Source organism: Monopterus albus, unplaced genomic scaffold (assembly GCF_001952655.1).
Source record: "Monopterus albus unplaced genomic scaffold, M_albus_1.0 scaffold60.1, whole genome shotgun sequence".
NCBI classification, from domain to species: domain Eukaryota; kingdom Metazoa; phylum Chordata; class Actinopteri; order Synbranchiformes; family Synbranchidae; genus Monopterus; species Monopterus albus.
Window position 1 is genome coordinate 2,476,227 of NW_018127940.1, and position 23,246 is coordinate 2,499,472.

At 37.1% G+C, this 23,246-nt stretch overlaps 2 protein-coding genes and 1 long non-coding RNA gene across 5 annotated transcripts in view; 1 reads left to right on the top strand and 2 right to left on the bottom strand.

Moving 5' to 3' along the window:
• Window positions 1–3,445: 3,445 nt before the first annotated feature.
• LOC109961981 (uncharacterized) lies at window positions 3,446–10,942 on the bottom strand. The gene is made up of 3 exons (XR_002275198.1): window positions 10,703–10,942; window positions 6,173–6,363; window positions 3,446–3,576 (listed from the first exon to the last, which is right to left on the bottom strand). It is a non-coding gene; the product is annotated as an uncharacterized LOC109961981 (long non-coding RNA).
• cuedc2 (CUE domain containing 2) lies at window positions 9,969–13,369 on the top strand. 2 transcript variants are annotated; one of them, XM_020603284.1, is made up of 9 exons: window positions 9,969–10,133; window positions 11,378–11,463; window positions 11,552–11,695; window positions 11,792–11,853; window positions 12,055–12,188; window positions 12,330–12,497; window positions 12,589–12,653; window positions 12,741–12,801; window positions 12,887–13,369. In XM_020603284.1, exons 2-9 carry the CDS (start codon window positions 11,390–11,392, stop codon window positions 13,031–13,033), a joined length of 855 nt encoding a protein of 284 aa, XP_020458940.1. In that variant the 5' UTR covers window positions 9,969–10,133; window positions 11,378–11,389; the 3' UTR covers window positions 13,034–13,369. The 2 variants fall into 2 exon arrangements, with proteins under 2 accessions (XP_020458940.1, XP_020458942.1); XM_020603286.1 differs by having other exon boundaries at window positions 11,381–11,463.
• A 2,921-nt stretch (window positions 13,370–16,290) lies between these two features.
• hif1an (hypoxia inducible factor 1 subunit alpha inhibitor) overlaps window positions 16,291–23,246 on the bottom strand; it is an 8,471-nt gene continuing 1,515 nt past the window's right edge. The window contains exons 1-8 of one of the 2 annotated variants that reach the window (XM_020603225.1): window positions 21,403–21,606; window positions 20,262–20,512; window positions 19,611–19,759; window positions 19,347–19,492; window positions 19,058–19,164; window positions 18,092–18,155; window positions 17,872–17,982; window positions 16,291–17,573 (exon numbers count right to left, since the gene is read on the bottom strand). In XM_020603225.1, the coding sequence (XP_020458881.1) occupies window positions 17,517–17,573; window positions 17,872–17,982; window positions 18,092–18,155; window positions 19,058–19,164; window positions 19,347–19,492; window positions 19,611–19,759; window positions 20,262–20,512; window positions 21,403–21,477 (960 nt within the window). In that variant the 5' untranslated portion in view covers window positions 21,478–21,606 and the 3' untranslated portion in view covers window positions 16,291–17,516. Of the gene's footprint in view, window positions 17,574–17,871; window positions 17,983–18,091; window positions 18,156–19,057; window positions 19,165–19,346; window positions 19,493–19,610; window positions 19,760–20,261; window positions 20,513–21,402; window positions 21,607–23,246 lie in introns of those variants that run through there. The other variant, XM_020603224.1, reaches the window with a different exon arrangement.

The following is a 23,246-nucleotide window of genomic DNA, read 5'->3' on the forward strand; positions in this document are numbered from 1 at the left end:
GAAAGATTTTAAAACTATATAGTATATGCTATAACATAATATATTATCATCCAGCATTTTCAACTCAAAGTCTTCCTTAGTTCTTGGAAGGGGAAAAAACCTAATCTATAGCTCACTGCTTTTTGCCAGCTACCAGTCCCTGGTTCCCTGGTTGCATTTCAGCTGAGAAGTAAATACTACATGCTCAGTTACCAGGTGAAATCAAGCAGGCAGATGTGCCTGCAGCCTCAGTAGACACTCGCTGGACCCTGCTTCTGTCTACCTGTGCCACAGAGTTTTTAGCCAAGTCAGCTGCTGCTGATCCATGTTGCTGAGTAGGCTTATGTGAGCATATGTTTGTGTGTGTGTGTGTGTGTGTGTGTGTGTGTGTGTGTGTGTGTGTGTGAGAGAGAGAGAGAGAGAGAGATCATTTACTGTAGCTTACTTTCTAGGAATTAAACATGTGATTCCAATCTAACACAATGAAAGACTGCTTAGACCATATTTTAAGTGCCAAACTCCACTTCATTGTGTTCAATAATAATAATAATAACAATAATAACCTCAAATTTCTGCCCAGACTCTAAAAATCCATCAGGCCTGTTTGTTATGAGTGCACAAAGGAAGAAGGAAGAGAGCAGCAGAGTTATGTTTGCCAGAGAAGGGGTGAAAATACAATAGTCCTTCTTCCAAGGGTCTGTAACCATAGACTCTAATAAAGTCACTGCCTGCAAATAAAGAGCCATTGCTCGGCTCGTGTTACAACAAGGATGGCATTATACAACTCAGCTCGGTTTTGAGGTACACCACCACGTTAGAGAGTAACAAACAGCACACAATGCACATCATCTAATATTAATGCTCCAGTAATATAGTCATTTGTGAAAAAAACTGATAATGAATTTATATTATTAATGTGACTGAGAAGCGTTGGATAGCCTGATCCAGTGACTGTCCACAGAGTGACTATGTGAAAAATACTCACTACCATTACGCTTTACCCACAGACTTTAACTGCTTGTTTTGGTAAATTTAACAAAACTTAACTGTGCTTTTAAAATAATTTTGTTTGGGCATTCACTTTTAAAATGTACTAGTAAAAGCTCAAACTGCATGAGACTGACTCACTCATTGGTCCATCTCGTTTGTAACAATGTAAAAAAAAAAGCATCTCTATCACACTAACAGCTTACAAATGTTTAAAAGGTTGAAAATCAGAATACATGCTCATAATTAACCTCCAGGATATTTCAACATTTGTTTTAACCATTAGAACAAGAGTGAAGTGGTGTTTCTTTTAATGGTCTCCAAATAACACTGCAGCAAATATACAGTAGCTAAATTAATCTGAAATTAAACCAAACTATTCGAGGTAAAACACTAACATTTTAAATTGAATTTCCTATTAAATGACAACTTTGTCTCATAAACATTTGCATGTATTGTGTCAAACGTTGTAGCCAGGCAAACTTTGAAGGAGTCTCTCTTTGCACATTTCAGGCCTCCCTGTTGTTAAAGGTTTTTATTTTTTCGAAACTGTTGGGTTAATGACGTCACAGCAAAATGGGCCTGCGGCTAATTTGGAGTGGTAATTCCTGGCCCCTCCTGTCTCCATGAAGACATATTTCATTTTCTCTTATCTCTGCTTTAGTCATGTGGCTTTCCGCATGGACGCTCATGTCTCCCCCAGTTGCACAACTAATGGAAACTTCGTTAATGTCATTAATCTACAAAGCAGGACATGAACCAAACACATTTAACCTTCCTGGACAGGCCGCTGCCAGTGAAGCTGTAGCAACTGTCCACATTCCCTGCACTTGTGGCTCAGTGTGACATGTAATGATATGAGATTCTCTTGTCCACATCAATTTCAGCCTCTCCAAAGCCATACTGGACTAAGATGAGACTACCATCCAACACAGCAAAACCTTATAAATAAATGCTATAATCGGTGTTAAAATATATTAATATTAAATGATTATTTTCTTAAAAGACCCACCATCCCACCGTTTACACTGAATATCTATATATTTCTAATCAACCTCACTTGAGTGAACAGGTGTTTATAAATGACAGTGTTCTCATTTCCACCATGCACATTTAAACAATGGTAATGTCAAATGATTTCTTAATGACTAATCAGGTGGCTGGGATTCATGCCTCATTCAAAGCCTTTATTCACACATTCCACCAGCTCCATGAATGGACACTCTCAGCCCCACATGTCATATAGTTTCATTCATAAAGAAGAAAACAGGAAAGGGTGAGTGAGGCTGGAAAAAAAAAAAAAGAATGTCTCTGGTAGGATGGGTAACCCAGGGGACATTTTCTTTTGTATGGCACTCAGCTTATGGGGCCAAATGCCAGCAGGCTTACCTCCACACTGTCTGTGTGTGTGTGTGTCCCTTTCCTTTGCACACAGTAATTAGGAGGATCTTAATGGAGAGGGGGTTTATTAGTGTCTGAGGAAGGCTTTAAATGTCACTTTAATTAAGGGGGATTCAGCGGACAGCTTGTGTGGCGATGTCACCCGTTTTATAAAATCCTTGTTTGGGCACAACAGGAAAATAGAAATGGGTCTTTAAAAGGAAGGGAAAAAGGGCTTTCCAGAGGAAGGCCCTTTAGACCCGCATCCAGAAACAGAACAGATAGTCTGACCCTGGCTGAGAATTAAGATGACACTCATTATCTGTCAAGAAATTCCATGTGTGCATTTTTCCCCTGGGAAAAAAAAATAATAATAATAAAAATACAATTAAATAATCTGTTTCCCCCTGAAACAGTTTCATTCTAAAGATAACTTTGCTAAAATTTTGGAGGGGATTCATTCATTCTCAGCATATCATATGGCCATTCATGCAGGATATATAAAATCCTAGATTATTTCCTGCTTGGTTAACCTGCATCCGGCCAGTCCCTCTTACAAAGCCATTCTAATGTTGCCATTAGTTATGCTCCTTTGGTGGCCAAAAGATTGATCCCAGTGACTTTGAATCCAGTAAATGTGTACATAAATGGCAGAGAGAGATAGCACAGATAGTGTAAGGGACTGACCAGTTCTGAAACATGACTATAAAAAAGACTAATAATATAATGTTTGAAAATAACCTCAACACTTTAACCAGAAGTAAATTCTTCTATTGGTTTTTGTCTGTTTCCTCCTTTTTTTATGTTATTTTTCACATATTATTCACCCCTTCCTGGAATAGTGGTAATATCGCTATTAGCACCTGACAATTTGAAATAAACTTAAAAAATCAGTGAAAGGCTTGAATTATTATATTTCATGTTATTTGCCAAAAAAAAAATCACAATTTAATGTGCTATAAATTTAAAACGATAAGGATTTATTATTTGATTTTATTTGATGGGGAGAAAAAAGGGGACAGCTTGTCAGTCAAAACAACAAAAGGAAACTACAATGAGAGCAACCACAAGACAAAGTGTACTCGCTCATAAAAGCTACTGTTGTCACAGACATCATGGGACCATAAAAGTAAAGACTTCTACAATAACTGCAGCTGCTGGGAACCTACAGAGAGGATCTGATAATGGACCCGAGGGGAAACGACAGTGTGCTCAGGGACCAGGGATTGTCTGCAAGACAGATAAGAAGACACAGGAACAGGTTATCAGCTAGTTTATGAGGTGTCACTTTGCTGAAACATTCACCTGCTCTGCAGGAACATCATGGAATCACAAACAGGTGTCCCATTAGTTCATGCAGGGACCTTGCTGTTATGGTTCAGTTAGTGCAAATGTGGACATCTTTTACACCTTTTAAACCAGGTCACATACACAATGTTATTTTTTTTTTTACTTAGATTCTTTAAAAGTGACCAGCACACTGTACAATTGTATGCAATTCAATACATTTCCACATTATTAAGCTCAAAAATGTTTCTTTTTTTTGTGAAATTGTCATAAATGTATAAATTCAATTATAAGTTTATTATTGAGGTCATACTTAAAGGTGTTGTACTGGACTACATTATATTCTCATGTGTTCCTAATATTCTGACTCTCTCCTGTATGTAGCTGGGGAGGCCAGAGACACCTCTAAATATAATGTTTACTATAATAAAGTATTTTTTTTCTTTAAAGTTCAAATCTATTTTTATGAAGCAATCAAATTTGACAGTTGTACCTACACGCTGTTAATGCTGCACTTCAAAACCACAGAAAACAACTCAACTTTTGGGAAAGGGAATATTATCTCCATCCAGAGCTGTTTTGTTGTCTTACAGTGTTATAAGAACAAAATATCAGTTAAAAGTCTAGATTAGCTGCCTGTCACTTCAAGATAAAACAGATGCACTGTCCAGCCCTCACTGTATTTCTCAACTGTCACAATGCACACACAAAAATTTCTTCATTAGCTCCAGTGATTCACTAACATAGTAATTGTGTCCATGATATACTGTAATGTACAAGCATAAAAATATTTACAACTTGTGTTTTGATTGAGCAGTACCGCTAAGCAGAATGAACAGTAATGCTGAAAGAGCAGCTTGAGTAACATAGATGACAGCTGACTGTCAGGTACAAAGAGATGATGTGCCTTGTGGCACAACTGGACAGGTGCTCCCAAAACACTTCCTGTGTAGGTGGAGAGCAATGGCGCTACCACACCCTGGGCCAATCCAGAGCTTTTGTTGTCAATATATTTAAAGGATTAAGGCTACAATTTACTTATCACTTTCTATGAATAGTATTTTCTACTTGTTTTCAGAATTTAGTTTAAGTTAGACCACTTTATATTCAATCACACCGATTGTTTCATGCACTCATTCAAAGTTGAGAAGAGGACCACAAAAAGACGCCCGCCAAGATGAACAAGCAAGTGGATTGTTTTGCAGGCGGGCTACTTTTCTGTGGCCCACGTGGTATTTCAATACAAAAAGAAATGGCTTTTTTTTTTTTTTTTTACTGTGAAATCATTCTAAACAAGAAGAGACTGAATCAGTTTCTCTTTTCCAGTGATGTCTGCCATATATGATAACAATTATCACATGATGAAAAAAAATAATTAAGGATTATATTTTCTTATAAACTTTAATCAGCTTGTCATAATATAAAGGGAATGTATGCTTACTGAAATGGTTAACTGTACATTATTTCTAAAAACTGTCATATCACAGTGTGTTATAGTTTACTTTTACATTAAGCAGCATAGTTATATGACATGGCTCAATGCCGCGATGCTGCTAAAACAATCACCGCTTAACTGTAGACTGCTCGACAGCAAAGGTACATTCTCCAGAATTTTTATCATTATTCATTTACCCACATAAATGATCAAAACAAATGACAATCTCTGTGCAAAGAGGAGACAAAGCACACAAAAGGGTGTCTGACAGCCATTTCCACAACAGATGTTTTTACAGAGGGGTGTCTTCTCTCCGCTGAGCAGTCTCACACATGAGAGACCCCCAAAAGCTTCAGAGAAACGTCCAGAAAACCAACATGTAAATTTGTAACTGCCATGTCTCAGAGTGGCGGACCCACGCCAGTTTTATTTCTGCTGAAAGAAAAAAATCTACTAGGAAAATCTGTAACGAATGCATGTGCATATATATACATATCAGTATGGATGATTTAAAAAGGTGGAGGGACAGAATTAGTACTTCAATATCAGAAGGTAGCAGACAACATTGTTATGTGTTATCATGAAAAGATAAGTCCCTATTGATCCAGATGGTGGGCAAAGGCTACACTATTGACAGGAAGACAGAATATGTCTGAGAGGCAATATTTCATACATTTGGCCTGTTCACTCCATCACCATGAGAGGGTGTTTTTCTGGGCTGTATATAATAACACATGTGCTCTTTATTTCCCTCAGATCAATGGTAATGTGAGGGGGGCCACACAAGATGGATGCCACGGGCAGGTCCCCTTATCGACCGCTGAACAGAGACACAAACCAAGACAGGAGACCAAACCATTTAGTGAGACGAACCTAAGCTAGTTGTCTGAATTTCCCTACTTATTGCACCCATCTGTTGTAACTCTATATGATGAACAAAACTTTACATTTGCTAAACTGGAATATCTAATATTTGATGTTATTTATTTTAATCTGTTGTGAACACATCTCTAGGGGTGTTGTTGTTTTCTCAGTTAAATTGTTCAAATCGATTTTCACACAAATACTGTATAAACATCATGTCTTCCCTGAGCTTTTCTGTACCTTGTAGCTGGTTGGGGAAATGGTTGGACAGCGAAGAAGTGGCAAAAGGCTGCCTGGTGACCACTGCCTGGAGACAGGACAGGAGGCAGACGGGAGGGCAGCATAGCTCACACAGGTGGCCCGGATCTGGATCAGGTCAGGCTTGCCTTCGGACTACCAGCCAGCTAATCTCATGCTTATGCTCAAAGGCGCTAACATGGCAAAGAAAAAAAAGCAAAGATAAAATTTAATTAAAAACACACTTTGATTTCATCAATGTTTTTAATATTATACTTTTGTAAAAATCTACACAATAATGCTTTGACTTACACAACCTTGAAAAGATGAAATGATTAGTAAGTCTCAGATTTGATTAAAGATGGGATATGATTGGAGGCCTCATATTGTAAAAGTTTCACTCAATTAAAATACACTGTGCTTGAATTCACTCTGTAAATGCACCTTTTGTAATGCTTTGGAACAGATATGTAAAGTGTTTAAAATTTGTAACAAGTTATCTCTCCACATAATGCAATGATCCCATCTCTGCCACCACAGGTGATTCGACTGAAAATCTTAGATAATTCTGTGCCTTTCTACTGTGGATGCAATGCTACACACTCACAAAGAAAATACAATTAAATCTAAATATGAAGTCACTCTGGCTGAACTGCAAATCAAAAGTTAATAGAATAATACTGTTCCAACTGACAGCTGTGAGCATTATTGTCTAAAGTTGGGTAAAGGGTAATTAATTTGGCAGTAAATCATTCAGTGTTTTGGTAGTTTTGATGAAAATTGTAAAAAAAACGATTTTTTTATTTTTGCTCCAACATCACCCAGCCAACCCCCAGTCGCCATTGTCTGTGTGAAAATGGAAATCTGTGCCACCAGTACAATATGTGCACATTATGTGCTCTGACTCGACAGTGTTGTTCGACATGCTTGATTGTGCCCTAGCATATAGGAATGGAAATGTGTAAACATACCATTAGCACATATTAAGGCTTGTCTTCCACTTACAGCATTGCATAATGTATGACTTTTTAAAAGTTTTAAAATGATTTATTCTGTGCTTGGATTAAAAATAATTTCTCTTCCACACAAGCATAAAACAAATACAAGGATGTAGGTTTGTCACACCACTTTAAATCATCCGTTGCAATTGTTTGTACCTCCCTCAGTGGAAACTTTAAATAACAATGTTACTTGATGCTAAAGGAAATAAAGGTTCTTTTTATTATTGATGTTATATAACTGTTCTTTGCCATATTGTAAGTGTGTTTATATGTGATTATACTAAGAATATACACCACCCAAAGAATATTTTAACCATTAATTAAGCGGTCCTATCTTCAAAGTTTGACTAAATTCACATAAGAGATATTTGTTCTACTTTCACCTTAGTGTAATCTAAAATTTCATTTTTTGCAGTGTCCTAATTATAACATACATAGCTGGAATTACTAGTTGGAATAATGCATTACTGACTGACGATGCCTCACTACAGCCAGTGCATGTCACTCGCACAAAAGCATGGACTTACACACCAGCTGCTTAGCCACTGTAGTAGCATCATCATTCCCTGTTTAGACAGTTGAAATAAAAGATAATAACCTTCCTCCACAACTTCAATTACACTTATTTTCTGATAATGACAACAAAACGAACTTAAGCTCAAAAAGGTGGATTCTTTACCTGTTAACCATTAACAACTTGTGTGTTTAATGTGGGGGTGTTTTGTAGAATGAATAAGCTTGTTTTTAAAATGATAATTATTCCATTCCAAGATGCTATAAACTACTGTAAATCTGATATCAGTAATAGCTCTTCTTTGTTGTTTGTTTCTATGCAGAGTCTCTAGAGTAAACATACCTGCTGTCACTAGTAACTCAATGCTGCCACCTGGCGTTGGGACACCCTAAATGTAAAAAAAAGAGGAAGCCCTAATAGATCTGTCAGCATGAGTTAATATTTACCACTGAATTCTGAAGTGGAGAAAATGAAAAATATGATTATATGCAGGGCCCTAGGTGGTTTTGAGAACACTCACTTCCATTTGGGGATAAATGTGACACTGCAATTAAGATTTTGCTTTGTATGTAAAAGTGTAAGTAAACACTGCATGAAACTTGAATCTGTACAGTTTAAAAAAAATTTAGATAGAAAATTACAGTAACTAGTATGCTACTAGGTGTTTGCAAGTGCATATTATACAGTTTACAGGCTGCTCAGTCTGAGTCTGTTGGAGAAAAAAAACAAGGTACTCTCCTCTGATACCTCGGCCCCACCTGTCTCACCATGAGCTCAGAGTTGAAACAGAGTTCAGCCAAGTTAAGAATTGTTCTTGCTTGTTTTATCAGTGCCATGCCCCATATTTCCTGATAAAATACTACAGTCAGCAAGAGAAATTGCCAGGAGAGAAAGAACGCAACTGAAGTGGCATTAATGATTTACAGTAACATATCTGTTATAATACCAACACAGCCAGGGGAAATCAAAACCAGGACCTGATGACATCACTGATGTTGCCTCAGATAACACCTTGATCATCAACTATGTATGGATATGGAAAAAGATAAGACAAAGTCCAAGTGAGAGTAGGTTACTTACAGACCTAAAAGTTGGCTAGACCGGTTCTCAGACATGGAGTCAGGAGCCAGTCTCCTCATATTTACTCAGGATATTCTCTTAACCAAACATAATTATGATTGTAAAGGTTTTACTAAAGAAAAAAATAGATGGAACATTAATTGCTTACTTTAAATTTTTGTTGCATTAAAATATCATCAACACATTACTGTACTCACTAATATAGTAACCTATATATTAGATGTTGCAATATCATAGAAAAGAAATCAGCATTATAGATGTTCATAAGCTTGATAGTTCTCTATTTATTTATTATTTGTCTATGTAATGCCAGGCAGAAACTAAATTATTTTAACCTGCCAATTATATTTCACTGCAGTAAAGGGAAAAGTGGGGAGTGTTTTAACACTGGGTCAGCTGTAACACTGTTTGTGCAGTCAGAAACGAGTTACACGTTACTGTATCTATGAGCAACACTGTAGATTTTATGAATAAAAAAATCATTTTCAGGTAACTTTTTTTTTTTTTTTTACATTTTTGATCAAGATCATTTTTACCTAGTTTTCATTGTATTGTAGATACAGTGGTTTGATTTATATAACCTAAAGCAGCAGCTTGTCTAGGTTAACTTTATGCTTTACAGTCATGCTAACTTCAAACCCACATGGTAAAATTGTTAGCTATGTAATGGCAATCATCCCAGTCTTCCTTACACTTAGTACACACTTTACATTTGTTGTTTCCTAGACCTCAAGGTGGAATCATCAAATGTATTGTTTATTCCAATAAACAGTCCAAAGCCCAAATATATTCAGAAGGTAATGGCTACATCTGAGAAAAGAAAAGAAAATATTCATATTGAAAGAGCAAAAAACATGCAAGTGTGGAAAATGACTCAAATAATTAATTGAGCAAAATAGCTGCTGATCAGCATCTTCAAAAACAAACAAAAAAAAAGGTCTTCACTTATTCCTCCTGTCCAATCTCTATTTTAAAGAAGTCTTGCAGGAACTATACAAGTAAGATACAGGACAATTAACTGGCCTGCAGGACTTTTATCTGTTGATCCACTAATCAATTAGTTAATGTGATTTGTATTGTGATTATTTTTATGCAAACACACGCATAGTGTGTATGTTTTACTCACTTTGGTTAAATACATATATTTTCTGTAAAAGAAGCTTTATTCCACACAGCATTTTAAACAATCAGTCTAATTAATACGTTTCACTCATGATTATAACGGCTTACAAGCAGAGGAAATGACGTGCCAATGTTTTGAATCGTGCAGGCTAACAAGCTGCACGGATAGGAAGCCCGTAACCACTGCACTGACCTGGGCTCCCCCAATACGTCTGGGGGAAACTCTTCATGTCTCCATAATTTCACAGTAAGTGTTACTCTATTAAAAGTCGCCCAGATATAAATAACTAATGTTGGTATGGCGTTAAATGTTAACCGTTAGCTAGCACTTACTGTTAGCTACAAATATCCACTTAGCCAGCGCTAGTTCGCTAAAAAAGTGCCGTTATTTCTCTCAGATGATATGAAGATTAAGGTTAAGCTTGTTAAAGAATACGTACTGATAACGTTGAAAATACATAATGGAACAACTGGTTGTATGAAGTGTAATAATAACGCGGCTCCCCTGCAGCTGGCTAGCTAGTGATAGCGTAGCCTTAGCGTCAGTAATTAACTCTCGGTTAGCTAACAACTAGCTAATGTCCGAGTAGCTGTAATGCTAACTCTCGTCAACAAAAACAACGGTTGCGAGGTTGTTATAATGCCGTACATGAGTGTGATACAAGAGCATTGCTTGATGACATTAGCTAAACTGTGTCCTCTCACGAACGCATTTTAGCCAACACATTTAAAATGTATTTATTAAACCACAAATATAAATGTCGTGTAACGTTTTGCGTTTATGTAACGGTATATAACTCAAGTCTAACTTCTTACCTTTCTAGCCATGTATCATGTTAGTCACTTGTTTTACATTTTCCTCAGCTAGAAGCGACAAAATAGTGCTAACGCCGGAGATTTAGCTGTGACCTGATATTGTCCCTTCACGGACCTCTTCTCTTTTTACTGTAAACGCCAGGCGCGCCTGCTTTGACGGTGTTTTATTGCATTTCCTTAATGTAGCAGTGATTATTAGCTTGTCCCTGTCTTGACCAAGTAAACAATAATACTAAAACCCACTTCGTTACCTTACTTCCGTCCTTCACAATAAGATCCTGCATTTTACGGGAGGAAAGAGCGTCTCCCAAGGGCGACTTCTGTATGCCTATTGCGCTTTTTGTTTATCAACGTAACTTTGATATAGTAAATATATATGTAGATTTTCATGCATTTGGATGAAATTTCACAGACAGATTCTTAAACATATACAAATTAATTAATTGTACTTGTGCTTCGGTGGGAGTGACCAAAAATAAATCCCCGTGCAAAGATCGGAAACCGCTCAAGACCGGATGTGTCTGTTCACTGACACAGTTAAGTGTTATGTGAATGGTTACATTCAGCAGCTGTTTATTTGAGGTTAACTGCCAATGCTGCTATTATAACTGCCTGACCATCCGCTGTAACCCAGCTCCACCACTTTGACTCAGTTTTTATTTCTCTAATGAACAGCAGGAGAACGCAATGGACCTCCACAAAATCATCCACAGCATGCTGCACGAATTTATTCTGACTTATATCCCTGATGCAGATCTCAGGTATGCAATTCCCCAGATTTTTTGCACCCTCACAAATAAGTCAAGTTAAGTCAGTTTTACAGTAATTTCTTTTTACCACTCATTTCAGCACACTGGATGATGTCCTTCTGTCTTACATCACTGGAGTCCTGGAGGATCTTGGCTCCCAGCAGAGTGTTGAGGAAAGCTTTGATGTGGAGGTCTTTGCAGAGATGTTAGAAGCGTACATACCTGGCTTTGCAAAAATTGACAGGTAGGCATACAGTCACACCTTTCTTCTCTGTTGTGGTCATTCTGTGTCAGTGAGCTGTCATTTGATGTTATTACAAAGGTGTTTTTCCATTTGCAGTGTAAAAGTCTGTGAAATGATGTTCAGCCTGGCTTCAAAACTAGCCACTGCTCGGACCTCAGGTAGGATTTCTATTATTATTTCTAATACACACATTAGTGTGTCAATTTTACCCTTTCCAAGTGGTTTCTTCATTTTCAGAATATTGTCAATGGAGTCACCAGCACAAACTTAACATTGTCGAGCAGTGGCACACATTTTAGATCATCAGCCCAACATTTATACTACTGTATGCTGATGTTAATTTCTCTTTCTTTTTTTAGCTGATGAAGAAAACGGTGTGCTTAAGACAAGAACAGAAGAGATTTCACTCAAACTCAACAGCCTGCCCAGTGAAGCTTCACTGGGGAGGGAAACGCAGTGCCTTAAAACACAGACAGAGGGCGCCACTGCCAAGGTGATCATTTCAACAAACAGAACATTCTTTTCTTTATGATACTGAATACTATGATTTAGTTTATGCTCCTTGTGTGTCCTACTCTTGACACTGTTTACATCCATCTAAATTAGATTTTACATAAAATACATGTATGTCCAGCTGTCAGTCTCTGAGTGGGACACCCAGGAGCAGCACCTGCTCGAGATGTTTCCCAAGTGTAGTCTCTCCGAGGCTCGCAGTGCTCTTTCTATTGCCAAAGGAGACATGGAGGAAGCTGTGCGCCTTATTATAGAGGGTGATGTCCAACTCAGCCCTACTCCCCTTAATGTGAGTCTTTGCTCCACACAACAAATCACTGTTTCATCTTGGTCTCAGTCTACCTTGCTTAGTCTGATTTGATGGGATCCTCTTGCCTCAGGTAAACCATGGGAAGAATATTTCCTCACTGGCAGACCAGAAACTGAAAGAGAGCATCCTTGAGAAGTGAGAAAGATTGCTATTACACTGTGAAGAGCACAACTGGCTACACTTCTTTGTTTCAGTGTTTATGACTATGTTTCATCTCTCCAGGTACATGTTGGTGGACAGGGAGGAGGACAAGAAAACACACCGACCTGTGGCTCCCAAAGATGCAAGTCTCTGGTTGTACTCAGTATTTACAGTGTACTTTTATGAAATCTGTTTCATACAGCAAAAATCTTGTGTGATTTCTGCAGGCTCCAAAAAAACTGGTCCGGTACCACAGCAACCAGGTGGTAACCACAAAAGGAGAGCGATATCATCTTGTGAAGGAAAATGAGACGGAAGATATGAAGAAGACGTATGTCAACCTGAAGCCTGCGCGAAAGTACAGATTCCATTGAATCTGTAAGAACAGCTACTGACATTATTGTTTATACCGAGTTACACTTCATTTTATTTAGCCTGAATATGTTACATTTTTGCCAAGTAAGATACTGCATTTTTAGTGTGTCAGTGGCTTTTTTTAACAAGTATTACCTTTATATGCCTTGGTTAAAACATTACAATATTTCAGTCACTTTTAATTTTCTTGAGGAGATTTGAAATTGTGTGTGATGTAACTTGTTATAGCTTAACCTATCTACATTTTGTCATCTCAGCTGGTCTGATGTTGCACTGACGTCATTGTTTTTATTTTTTTACCTCTTTCATTATATAATTTGTATTTTCTTCATTCATTCATTCATTCATTCATTCTTCTACTGCTTAATCCCTGAACGGGGTCACGGGGGGGGGGGGGGGGGGAGGTACACCCCCGGAGAGAACCCACACAAGCACAGGGAGAACATGCAAACTCCACACAGAAAGGTCCCGGGTGGGGCCCGGAACCCGGAGCCTTCTTGCTGTGAGGCAACGGTGCTAACCACTGCACCACCGTGCTGCCCTGTATTTTCTTTATAGATTCATAATTATGTCAAGATGAATCTATTTTAATTTTTGTAAACAAGTTTTCATGGTGCTGTTAACTTTACTCTGGAGTTTAGTCTCAACTGCTTTTCATGTACATTTTTTATATTTACATTATACAGGGGTAGTGCTGTGAAAATGTTGGCTCAAGCCTTGAGGTCAGTAAAATTAGTTGTGCTAAAATTGTTTTCAGGTGAAACGTTTTTGTCTGAGATGTATAGTTTTTAACACACAAAACAGGGAGCTGCAACAGCCAGTCTTCTGACCATTTAATATGTGGTCTCCCTTAGTTGGATACCATTAGGTCTTGTTACAACTGTCCAGTTGAAAGTAGATATGATACACCGATAGCATTGTTGACTTACTAAGGCTATTGTGGCCAGTACTTGGTGTCCACTAAAGAATGTGACCTGCATGATGCAGTGTAACTAGGTTATCTGAATATCCACAAGATACTAAAATCTCAGCTGTTTACACTACTGCACTCACTTCTTGCAGCACACATAACAGAAGCTAGCAGCGGAGTGTAAACAACAGATCACATGCAGTTGATTATTTCATACTTCATCAAATGTAAGTGATGGAAACCAGTGCAAAGGTGTGCCTCACTGGTGTGTTTAATAGTTTTTGGACAACAGTGGAGCTCTATGGCACAGATGTAAGCTAAGCTAGGCTCTGGATTCACAGACATTACATGAGTACACAGAATTCATTGTTGTTCATTCTTAGAGAAAAAATTTTTGAAAATCACTGACCTTATCGCTTAATCAAGGATCTTCTGTGCTTTTAAGGCAGTTTAGTACCAGCTGAGGAAGCCCTCATTTGTTTTGATGACACAGAAGGCAGCTGTGCAGTATATGAAGTCTGCACTATATGAAGTAACTTTTGTTTATATTTTCACAAAATAAAAAAATTGAAACATGATAACTTTGGCTCAAAGTCATCCAAGTAAGACTTGATAGCCTTTCACTATAGACAGCTATTATAGACCTGAGGGGCTTGTGCATTCTGACACAACAAAGCTCTGAATAAACTAAGGATACACTCATTTTCACACAACTTGAATATTAATTTGTTATTCACCTGTAATGGAAAAACACTGTGTCACTACCAAATAGTTTGATTATTAATTTTCTAGCAAAACACATTCAACTCTCAAGGCCTGCATAAACTATTGCACCACTGTAAACTCTGACATTGACATGCAGGACTGGTTGCTACAAAAACGTTAACCAAAACATGCTGGGGGGGGGGCTTCATTTTAAAATCCAATCTAGCAGCATGATCTTTATTTTTGATATAGATGTTTAGATTTGCAAAGTCAGAGGTCAGGTATTTATTGTGAAGAGACACTGTTGTGTGCTTTCAGGGTCTGTTTACATGGTGTTACTGACCTGGTTCTCTATCACGGCTCCGTTTATCTCATTTGTGTTCTGTGAATTTTGCTTCGCTTGTTGAATTTTTGATTGGATTTTTATTTGCTAGTTGTTTATTAGGATAAATTGGTTGGTTAGTTTTTTTTCCCCTAAGATATACCAGTTGTTTATTTGTGATCCCCTCTGCATCCATTTGGAGCAACAATAAGCAACTGTTTTTAACCGGTGGTATAATATTTTTCCTGAATGTAGGTGTAATACAATTGAGTGTTTAAACGGTGTGTTGTTACTGATACTTATCATTATCAGCAGCAATGTTGTCTAACTACCATAGGATGGTGTTACTGTAAAGCATGGATTGGATTTACTGAAGCTGTGTAGACACAACTGAGTTCTAACTTCTAGCTTTTAACTGCTGACATGAAATTTCTAGTAAATAAATGCTAATTTTGTAGACTACCATTCTTACTGTATTCTGACTTAACTGTATTTACTTATGTTAGAGAAGGTATTAGTTGAAATGCACTGAGGTAGAATATTTTATTTCAAAGCTATGTGTATAGAATTCACATTGTGCAGCAGAGTATATCTTTGCAAACAGACTTTAATTATAGGAGAGCACACACCATGTTCAAAACAAAAACCAATTAAAACATGCCCCTATCTCTATGAACCATTTTCAGTCTCACCTTTAAAGCTGTTTAATGGCAGAGTGAAAATAAACATTTTGACCATCTTGCAACATTTAGTGCCAAGTCATTATTACACAAGACACATACAGTAAACTGCCTTAACCTAGAAATAGAAAAGAGATGAAACATCAGGTAAATTCTTTTTACAGAGGAAGCAGCACTGTTTAATCATTGTGCAATTTGTAAAGAATAGATTCTGTATGCATACAATCAGCAATCTCAAGGTTGAACCAGAATAAAACTTAAAAACCTGCATATTTCTGGTGAATTAAGTGCTTGAAAATTCATGTTTTATAGTTTACTTGCTTGATGTATCCAGTGTCACAGGCAAACAAAGCTGTATGATTTGTATGTTGGTTTGCCACAAAATTATCCTTCCCTTCTGTTTAATGTATGTTTTTATAAAAATTCTACAGAGGACTTTAAACGTGCAGCAACAACAGCCATTTTTCAAGACGCCCTCACTTTAAGGTCTTCAAATATGGCTGCGAGAAGGTACAAATAAAATAAGTGCATTTCTGAGTTAACCTATAGCAATAACAAAAGCAAATGGGTTTTCAAATGGTAGTAGACTTTTGTACAAAATGCAGTATAGTCGTATCTTAGATCTTCTGCATTTATTACATTAAATATTTGTATTGTAGCAGTAGAATGCACGGGCCAGATACATCAAGATTAACATGCAACTTGGCCACTAGATGGTGCAATACACAGCACAGCAAGGGCTGATACATACAGTAAGTTCCAGATGATAGTCCAGTTAGTTAACTTAAATCTATCATTTAAACAGTTCACTTAAAACTACTCAACAGTTTTAGCCATCATAAGATCCCATCCCAAAAAAATATCACCTGTAATTACCATAGTAAAAATTGTAAAAAAACAAACAAACAAAAAACATACTGTATTTTTTATTCCTATAATTAACCTTATTTGCAATAAACATAGTATTTATTTTCAGTGCTCCTTCACCTATCATTGGTAGATGGAATTGCACATCCAATATAGTACTTGAAATATAAATCAAACCAGTAAGAGCTTAAATACAACACAAAGGAACCACTGCTAAAATCATTTAGCTTCAAGCACTTGCACTCTCCTTCAGCTGAATATGTGAGGCCCCTCTTTTCACACCCACACACACTTTTAATAATATTTCATCACCATTCATTATCACGGTACGTCTGTGTTTAATTACTGTGCCTATGTGGTCTTCTCTGCAACAGGAAATTCTTGCTGATTACTCTCCCCCAAAACTATGTCATTAGTAGAATAGTGATGTCGATTGCACAGATAAATATTGTAAAACACTTAAAAGACCTGTTGTCTTTAGAGGTACCAACCAAATCTGTTGTAAAGCTGTCTTTATGATCAAGATGGAGAATACAATATCAGTATTTCACATTTAGTAATCAAGCTACAATTAACTGAATGTATATTACTCTTTGACTCATCCATTAGTGGTTAAAATATTCAAGCTGCTCCAAAGGTACCGATCTCAGATAATGTTTACTGACTTGGCTAAACATCCATTTCTGTGAATTATTAGAATCCTGACAAACCACTGATTAACATAAACATACCTTGACTTAAAATTAAGCCGTCTTCGAAGAAGACTTCTTCAAGTAAGGCGAATTCCCCCGAGTTAGTCAGATGTTTCCTCATAACTGTTGTATTTGCAATGACAATGGCACCCAGAGACAAATGAAGAAGAACAGTTTCAAGATGGCTGCTTATTGCCATGCAGTGATACTCTATAAAGCCAGAATGCGCATTACACACGCTTGCAGTCTCATTTTCACTGGCATACAGTTTCCAAAGCAGTCTAGTTAAGTTTTCAGGGTGGTGCTCTAACTGAGGTCCTGGTCATATCGGCCCTTGATCATCGTTTTCAGTAAAGGTCCAACCTACAGTAAACCAAAGGATTCTTGGTTAGGATAAGCTTCTTCACAGTGACATACATTGTTTTACTCATTGTCCCAGACTGCATATATCTTTCTCTTGGATTAAATCAGGTAAGCCATAAATATTCACAGTAAGTGGGTTGCTGGAAGGGTCAGCATGCCCCAGGGATTTCATGCAACAGGTGACCTAAATGTGGATATGCTTTGATACTTAAGAAACCGGCAGTGTGACATTTGTGTGCGACTTATGAAACTGGTGCACTGACGATAGGAGGGAGAGTCTAAAAGGAAGGACTTTTACCTCATGTGGGTCTCCAAGTGCTTCTCCCAGCATCTTCTCAATATTTCTCATAATAGCCACCTTCTGATGAGCTCGCAAAGGGTATTCTATCCTCTTTGGGGTGGGGGCGCCCTAAATGAATGAGTCAAACTGGTAAGTGATAATGAAGAAAAGACAAACATGAGTAGGAAAGACAAGGCAAATGTTTAAGGCAGGGTTCTAGTGATTTAAATATGCATACTTTGTACCAGAAGTTGACAGTGATTGTCACTCCACCGTTCAACAGTGACTCAATGTGATGCCACCTGAAGAAAAGAAAAATAATAATAATAAAATACAGATAACTACACTGACTTTAACCATTTTTAGCTGGCTGTCAAAACATATTTTTGCAGCTTTACCTAATATTTAATGTCATTAATATAAATGCAGGTTATAGGTTGTTCAACAAACCACAGGCAGTATAAGAGATGGACACAAGACTAATTTTGTCTTTCAGCACTGTCATTGGTGTTTGGTATTGCAGTCCACAATGTGTCCACACTTCAATTGTTGTTATACAATTCATTTTCGCAAGTGAATACAGTTAGACTATAAGTGATGTGCACAAATACACAGATAAAATACCATTCAACTCGTGTTAAGCATTCAAACTGAATTGAATTGTTTAGCCTCAATGAATACACTTACTCCAAATTTAACTTGTTTCAATAAAACCACAAAAAGTGTTCTTATGGTGCAACTGCATTATATAAATTTTTGTATGAAAATGGCATATTTCCATTTGTAACAACATAGTTAAATGCAGTGTTTTGTTTTTGATCTTGGAATTTCAAAGTAAGTGGAGGTTGGTTCCCTTTTTAGGATACAGACAAGTAACTATTATGAAAGGTCAAACTGTGATAATGTCACTGACACATAGTGATGGTTTCTCAATAATCTGCATGTTCTCCTTTTAAATGACAATATTTTCCATCATACTTCTAAGGTATCATCTGTATCTGGGCATAGGTTCATACTGTATATGGAAACTGACCCCAAAATAAGTCTTAGTTATGATCTAGGTTACTGTAAATATACCTTGAGTTTTGCAGGTTTGATAGTCACCAATCTTAGTAACCAGCCCATTTTGTGCTAGAGCTCTTTAAAGGAAGTAATGTTAGTATACATTATTTCTGTATACAAGCCATACAGATGTACTGCTTACCAATACATCGGGATGTAGAGCACATCTCCTGGACCGACAACAGCCTCATAGCCAACAACGTTTTTAAAATTAGGGAACCTCTCATAGTCAGGGTTATCAAAATCAACCTATATAGGAAAAATACACACTCATTACAAAACATGAACAGGTTGTTCCTCAAGGGCCTGTCTATATTAATTCCTTCCTACGTTTCTGACATTTTTGAAGGTAAATGAAGTTAACTGAATCACAAAGCACCATTACATAAATAAAGCTCATATTATTAAACCTAGTTGGATTTGTGGATTACCTGGCTCTGTCTGTCACAGGGGTGATGCACAGGATATGGATAGAGACATTCAAACTGGTCCGGAGGGAAGAGGATACATCTCTTATGTCCTTTGATTTGTGCAAAGAAGTTCTGCTGCTCATCGTAATGTGCTGGTGTAACATTGCCTATAATGAATAGAGAGTAACAGCATAGGTAATGTGACAAAAAACAGAAGCAAAAGCATCTAACACCTAAGTCCAGGCCTGCAAACAAGGCATTTTACAACAAAAACTGCATCCCTACCCTCCATGCCTATAAGCAGTAGGTTGGATGTCAGCTGCCCCCAGTTTCTCTTGGCTTGCTGCTTGTTGATCCAGTTCCAGTTAAAACCAAGGAAGTCAACCACAATCTTTTTCCCTACTGTGTCATTCAAAGTCTGCTGCAGATATACTCTTAAAATGAATGAGAAGAGAGACATGCAACATGTAAGAAACAATCTGTTTAAACAAATTGCAATGCAGCAAATTTTCAAAAGTGCTATGAATTAGTCTGTTTTAATGGACTACATCTCCTTTAAACCATGAAGAACAATGAGACGCTGAGGGATGTTTGTTATTGTAAATCCAAATAGACAACACCCACTGTGAGTGTTACCGAGTTCACACCTGTATGGCAAGGCTAAGTCAGTTCACACGAATAAGTGTCTGATTCTCCTGAAAGCTCTGCTTTCCTGTGCTGCATTACACTTCATGAGAGGAAACACCCTTGCAGGCTGCAGTACAATCATAATTCATTTCCTGACAGTCTGGTTACTACTTGCGCTTCAAAAAGAGGGTTCTGTTTATACTATGCACTGGCCCAAGCAGGGTTAATATAGGTATAGCTTGCATCATATTCCTGTTTAACACAGCAGTTCAGAACTACAACTAAAAAAGGCTTATAAATAAAGCTTACCTATCCTCTCCTCCTGATTGCTCTGTTTTGCGCATTTTATCCACAAATTCTGAGAATTTCATTTCCGTTCGTTGCGACTTGGGGACAAAGTTCTCAAAGTTGCACATTTTTTTCTCATCATAATAGAGGAATTTGTGGTTTTCTGCAATGTAAACAGAGAAGTCTCCATTTCCAATATTCTCCTGGAGGTATGCAATGTCCCATCTGAGAGCTGGATATACAAGGTTTGTGTCTGTTAAAACCACTGGTTCCTGAAAACAGATAAAGCACATTTCAGTACATTAATTATACAAAAATAGATATTTATTTCAAGTGAATTAGTCTATTCAATTGTAAAATTGAGTAAGATCTCTTTAAAGACTAATGGACTAAAAAAGTATTACTGAAAGACTTAAGGGCATATCATTGTTTATCCATACTAATTTTAGAATGACTGTTGTTTGTGGGGTTTAAGCATTTTCTTAAAATTGTCTATAGTAATTGAATAAAACTGCAATTAACGGTTTAAAATATATTACCATTACTGTACTTAGTAAAATATAATGAATAAAACAAATAGATAAATAAAATTTAGAATTTATTGTTTTAAGTTGTCCGTAGTGTCGAAACAGTCGTTGCATGTGGCCTATCGCAGCATTTCTCTACACAAGCTCCTCATACTAATGGTATTTCTCACTCGAATAACCTCTTAAACAAAGAGGAACATAAATCCTGCGCAGTATAGAGCAGTATAGAGCAGCATATGGCCCTGCACATACTGAGCTCCGAGGGCTACGTGACTAACTGAACGTCGAGCGGTCAGCGCGCTCCCGCTGCGCGCCTGACTTTTCACTGTACCGGCTGTCTCGGTTTCACTTTCGTTAGTCTGTGGTTCCCAAGAGTTAAACTACTGTAAAAACCCAACAGCGTAGACTAACAATAGTGTGTTTAAACGTAGCGAATTTTGTCCTGGTTTGGTTTCCAGGTTATGATTACTGCCGGGTCTTTGTTTCGTTGCAGCCAAAGAAACAACCAGCCTCACGTAAAGTCCGAAGATGTTTTTGAGTTTTCTCCATTTACTGTTGGAAGTAAAATCGGTGTTCTGTTTAAATTAAATCTAGCTTAGCATCTTGATTCACACTGGTATGACTAGAATGCATACCGAAACCGAGTTTAGTTCTCGGGGATGATGTGTAACAGTTGGCGTTAACTGATACAGCCACAGTAGGGGTGCCATATTTGGATGTACTGCCGTTCTCTTGCACGCGCGCGTGTGTGATTGGCTGTTGGGCGCCTTCTGGAATTGTCAGACCCTTTGAAAAAAAACGACGCCAAAACATATAATGTATGTTATGCACTCACGGCCACTTTATTAGGTACACCTGTACAACTGTGTGCAACATGTTCGCCTGAACACCTGTTTAAGAAGCTCAAAAGTTTCAGTTTTTGGTGAAATTGTCATAATTGCATAAATTCAATTATATGTTTATTAATGATGACATAGTTAAAGGTGGTGTTGTACTGCAATACATTATATTTAGAGGTGTCTCTATATTTTTGTCCTCCATAGTTACATACACAGAGGGTCAGAGTATTAGGAACACCAACATATATATTGTAGCCCAGTACAACACCACCTTTTGCTATGACCTCAATAATAAACATATATTTGAATTTATACATTTAGAACAATTTCACTAAAAACAAGCATTTTGAGTTTCATAAACACAGGTGTTAAGTTGGAAGTGTTGCACTGAATTGCATACAACTGTACAGCTATACCTAATAAAGTGGCCGGTGAGTGTATATTCATTCATGCACCAGAGTTCATGTTTAAAACTACATAAGTCTGGCTAAACATCTGCTAAAAATAACCATTACCTCTCATACCAAACAAATAGCATTCACTCTTTAGCCTCTTTTTTGATTGTTTGTTTTAAATAAATTTGCATTTGAGCAAACCATTCACACTGTAGTGATACACGAGGCATACATCCATGGGATTTTATTATCAATTTTTAAGTTCCTCTATAATATTAAATTCATAATTATTCCATTAGCTCTTACTGATTTTGTTGCCTACTGTAACTTATTTCACACTGCACATTCCAGATATTAGAAACAGACTTTAATCACTCAAGCACAGAAAAAGTGGGTATTTTTCGCAGTAGAAATTTTATGCAAATTATTATTCTCTAGCAAAACATTTGTCTCTCAGTTTCCAAACTTTGGCTTTGAAATTACACAAAAGGGTATTCTTTCTTTAATATGTTAGAGAATCTACCTGTCCAAAAGTATGTACCTGCTTTTTACTTCAGTTGGAAGATCAAATGTTGCATGTGGGTTCGTTTGACAAAACTGTTACTTATTTGAAAAAGTGAAATTTGTCATAGGTTAGTATCAACTGAATCAATAAATCAAGAAGTACTGGAGATGACATCTCTATTACTGTGTGCAAATCGTTTGTTCGATTCTTCTAAAGCAGAATAATTGGCTATACTATTTGTAATGTTTGGTCTGTGTCTAGCAGACAAGTCAAGTCAAGTCAAGATTTTTTTTTATTTGCCATTTATGCATAAACAGATGGTCTAGGCATATAAGAATTCTTGTGCAGCTCTCCCTTGGAGTCAAGTAAGGAGTCAAAGGCCAGAAAGAACACTTAGTCTTAAAATAAAAAAACTTACATAAAGGCAACAAAGCATTAAAACTGCAACACACAAAAATAGGGTAATAGTATTTTCCCCAGTGAACTTCAAACATCGCACTTAGTCTTCAAATAAAAAAAGTTACATAAAGGCAACAAAGCATGACAGACAATCTATGTGGCTGTCTCTAAAATTCAATCACATGAAAAGAAGCAGCTTTTTCTCCTACCCAGAAAATAAAAAGAAATACCTGCAAAGCCGGCAACTGTGATAGTTTTATCATGAGAGAAATACATCACAGATTCATAATAGTTTCTCTCTATTTACCATGTTACATCTAAGCTTCTTGTTGTATCTAGGA

Excerpts from the sequence above, each read along its gene's own strand:
- cuedc2 (XM_020603284.1), top strand. The coding sequence starts at position 11,390 with ATGGACCTCCACAAAATCATCCACAGCATGCTGCACGAATTTATTCTG. Across the intron at positions 11,464-11,551 it reads ATCCCTGATGCAGATCTCAG|CACACTGGATGATGTCCTTC; the intron begins GTATGCAATTCC and ends CACTCATTTCAG. Across the intron at positions 12,498-12,588 it reads TCAGCCCTACTCCCCTTAAT|GTAAACCATGGGAAGAATAT; the intron begins GTGAGTCTTTGC and ends CTCTTGCCTCAG.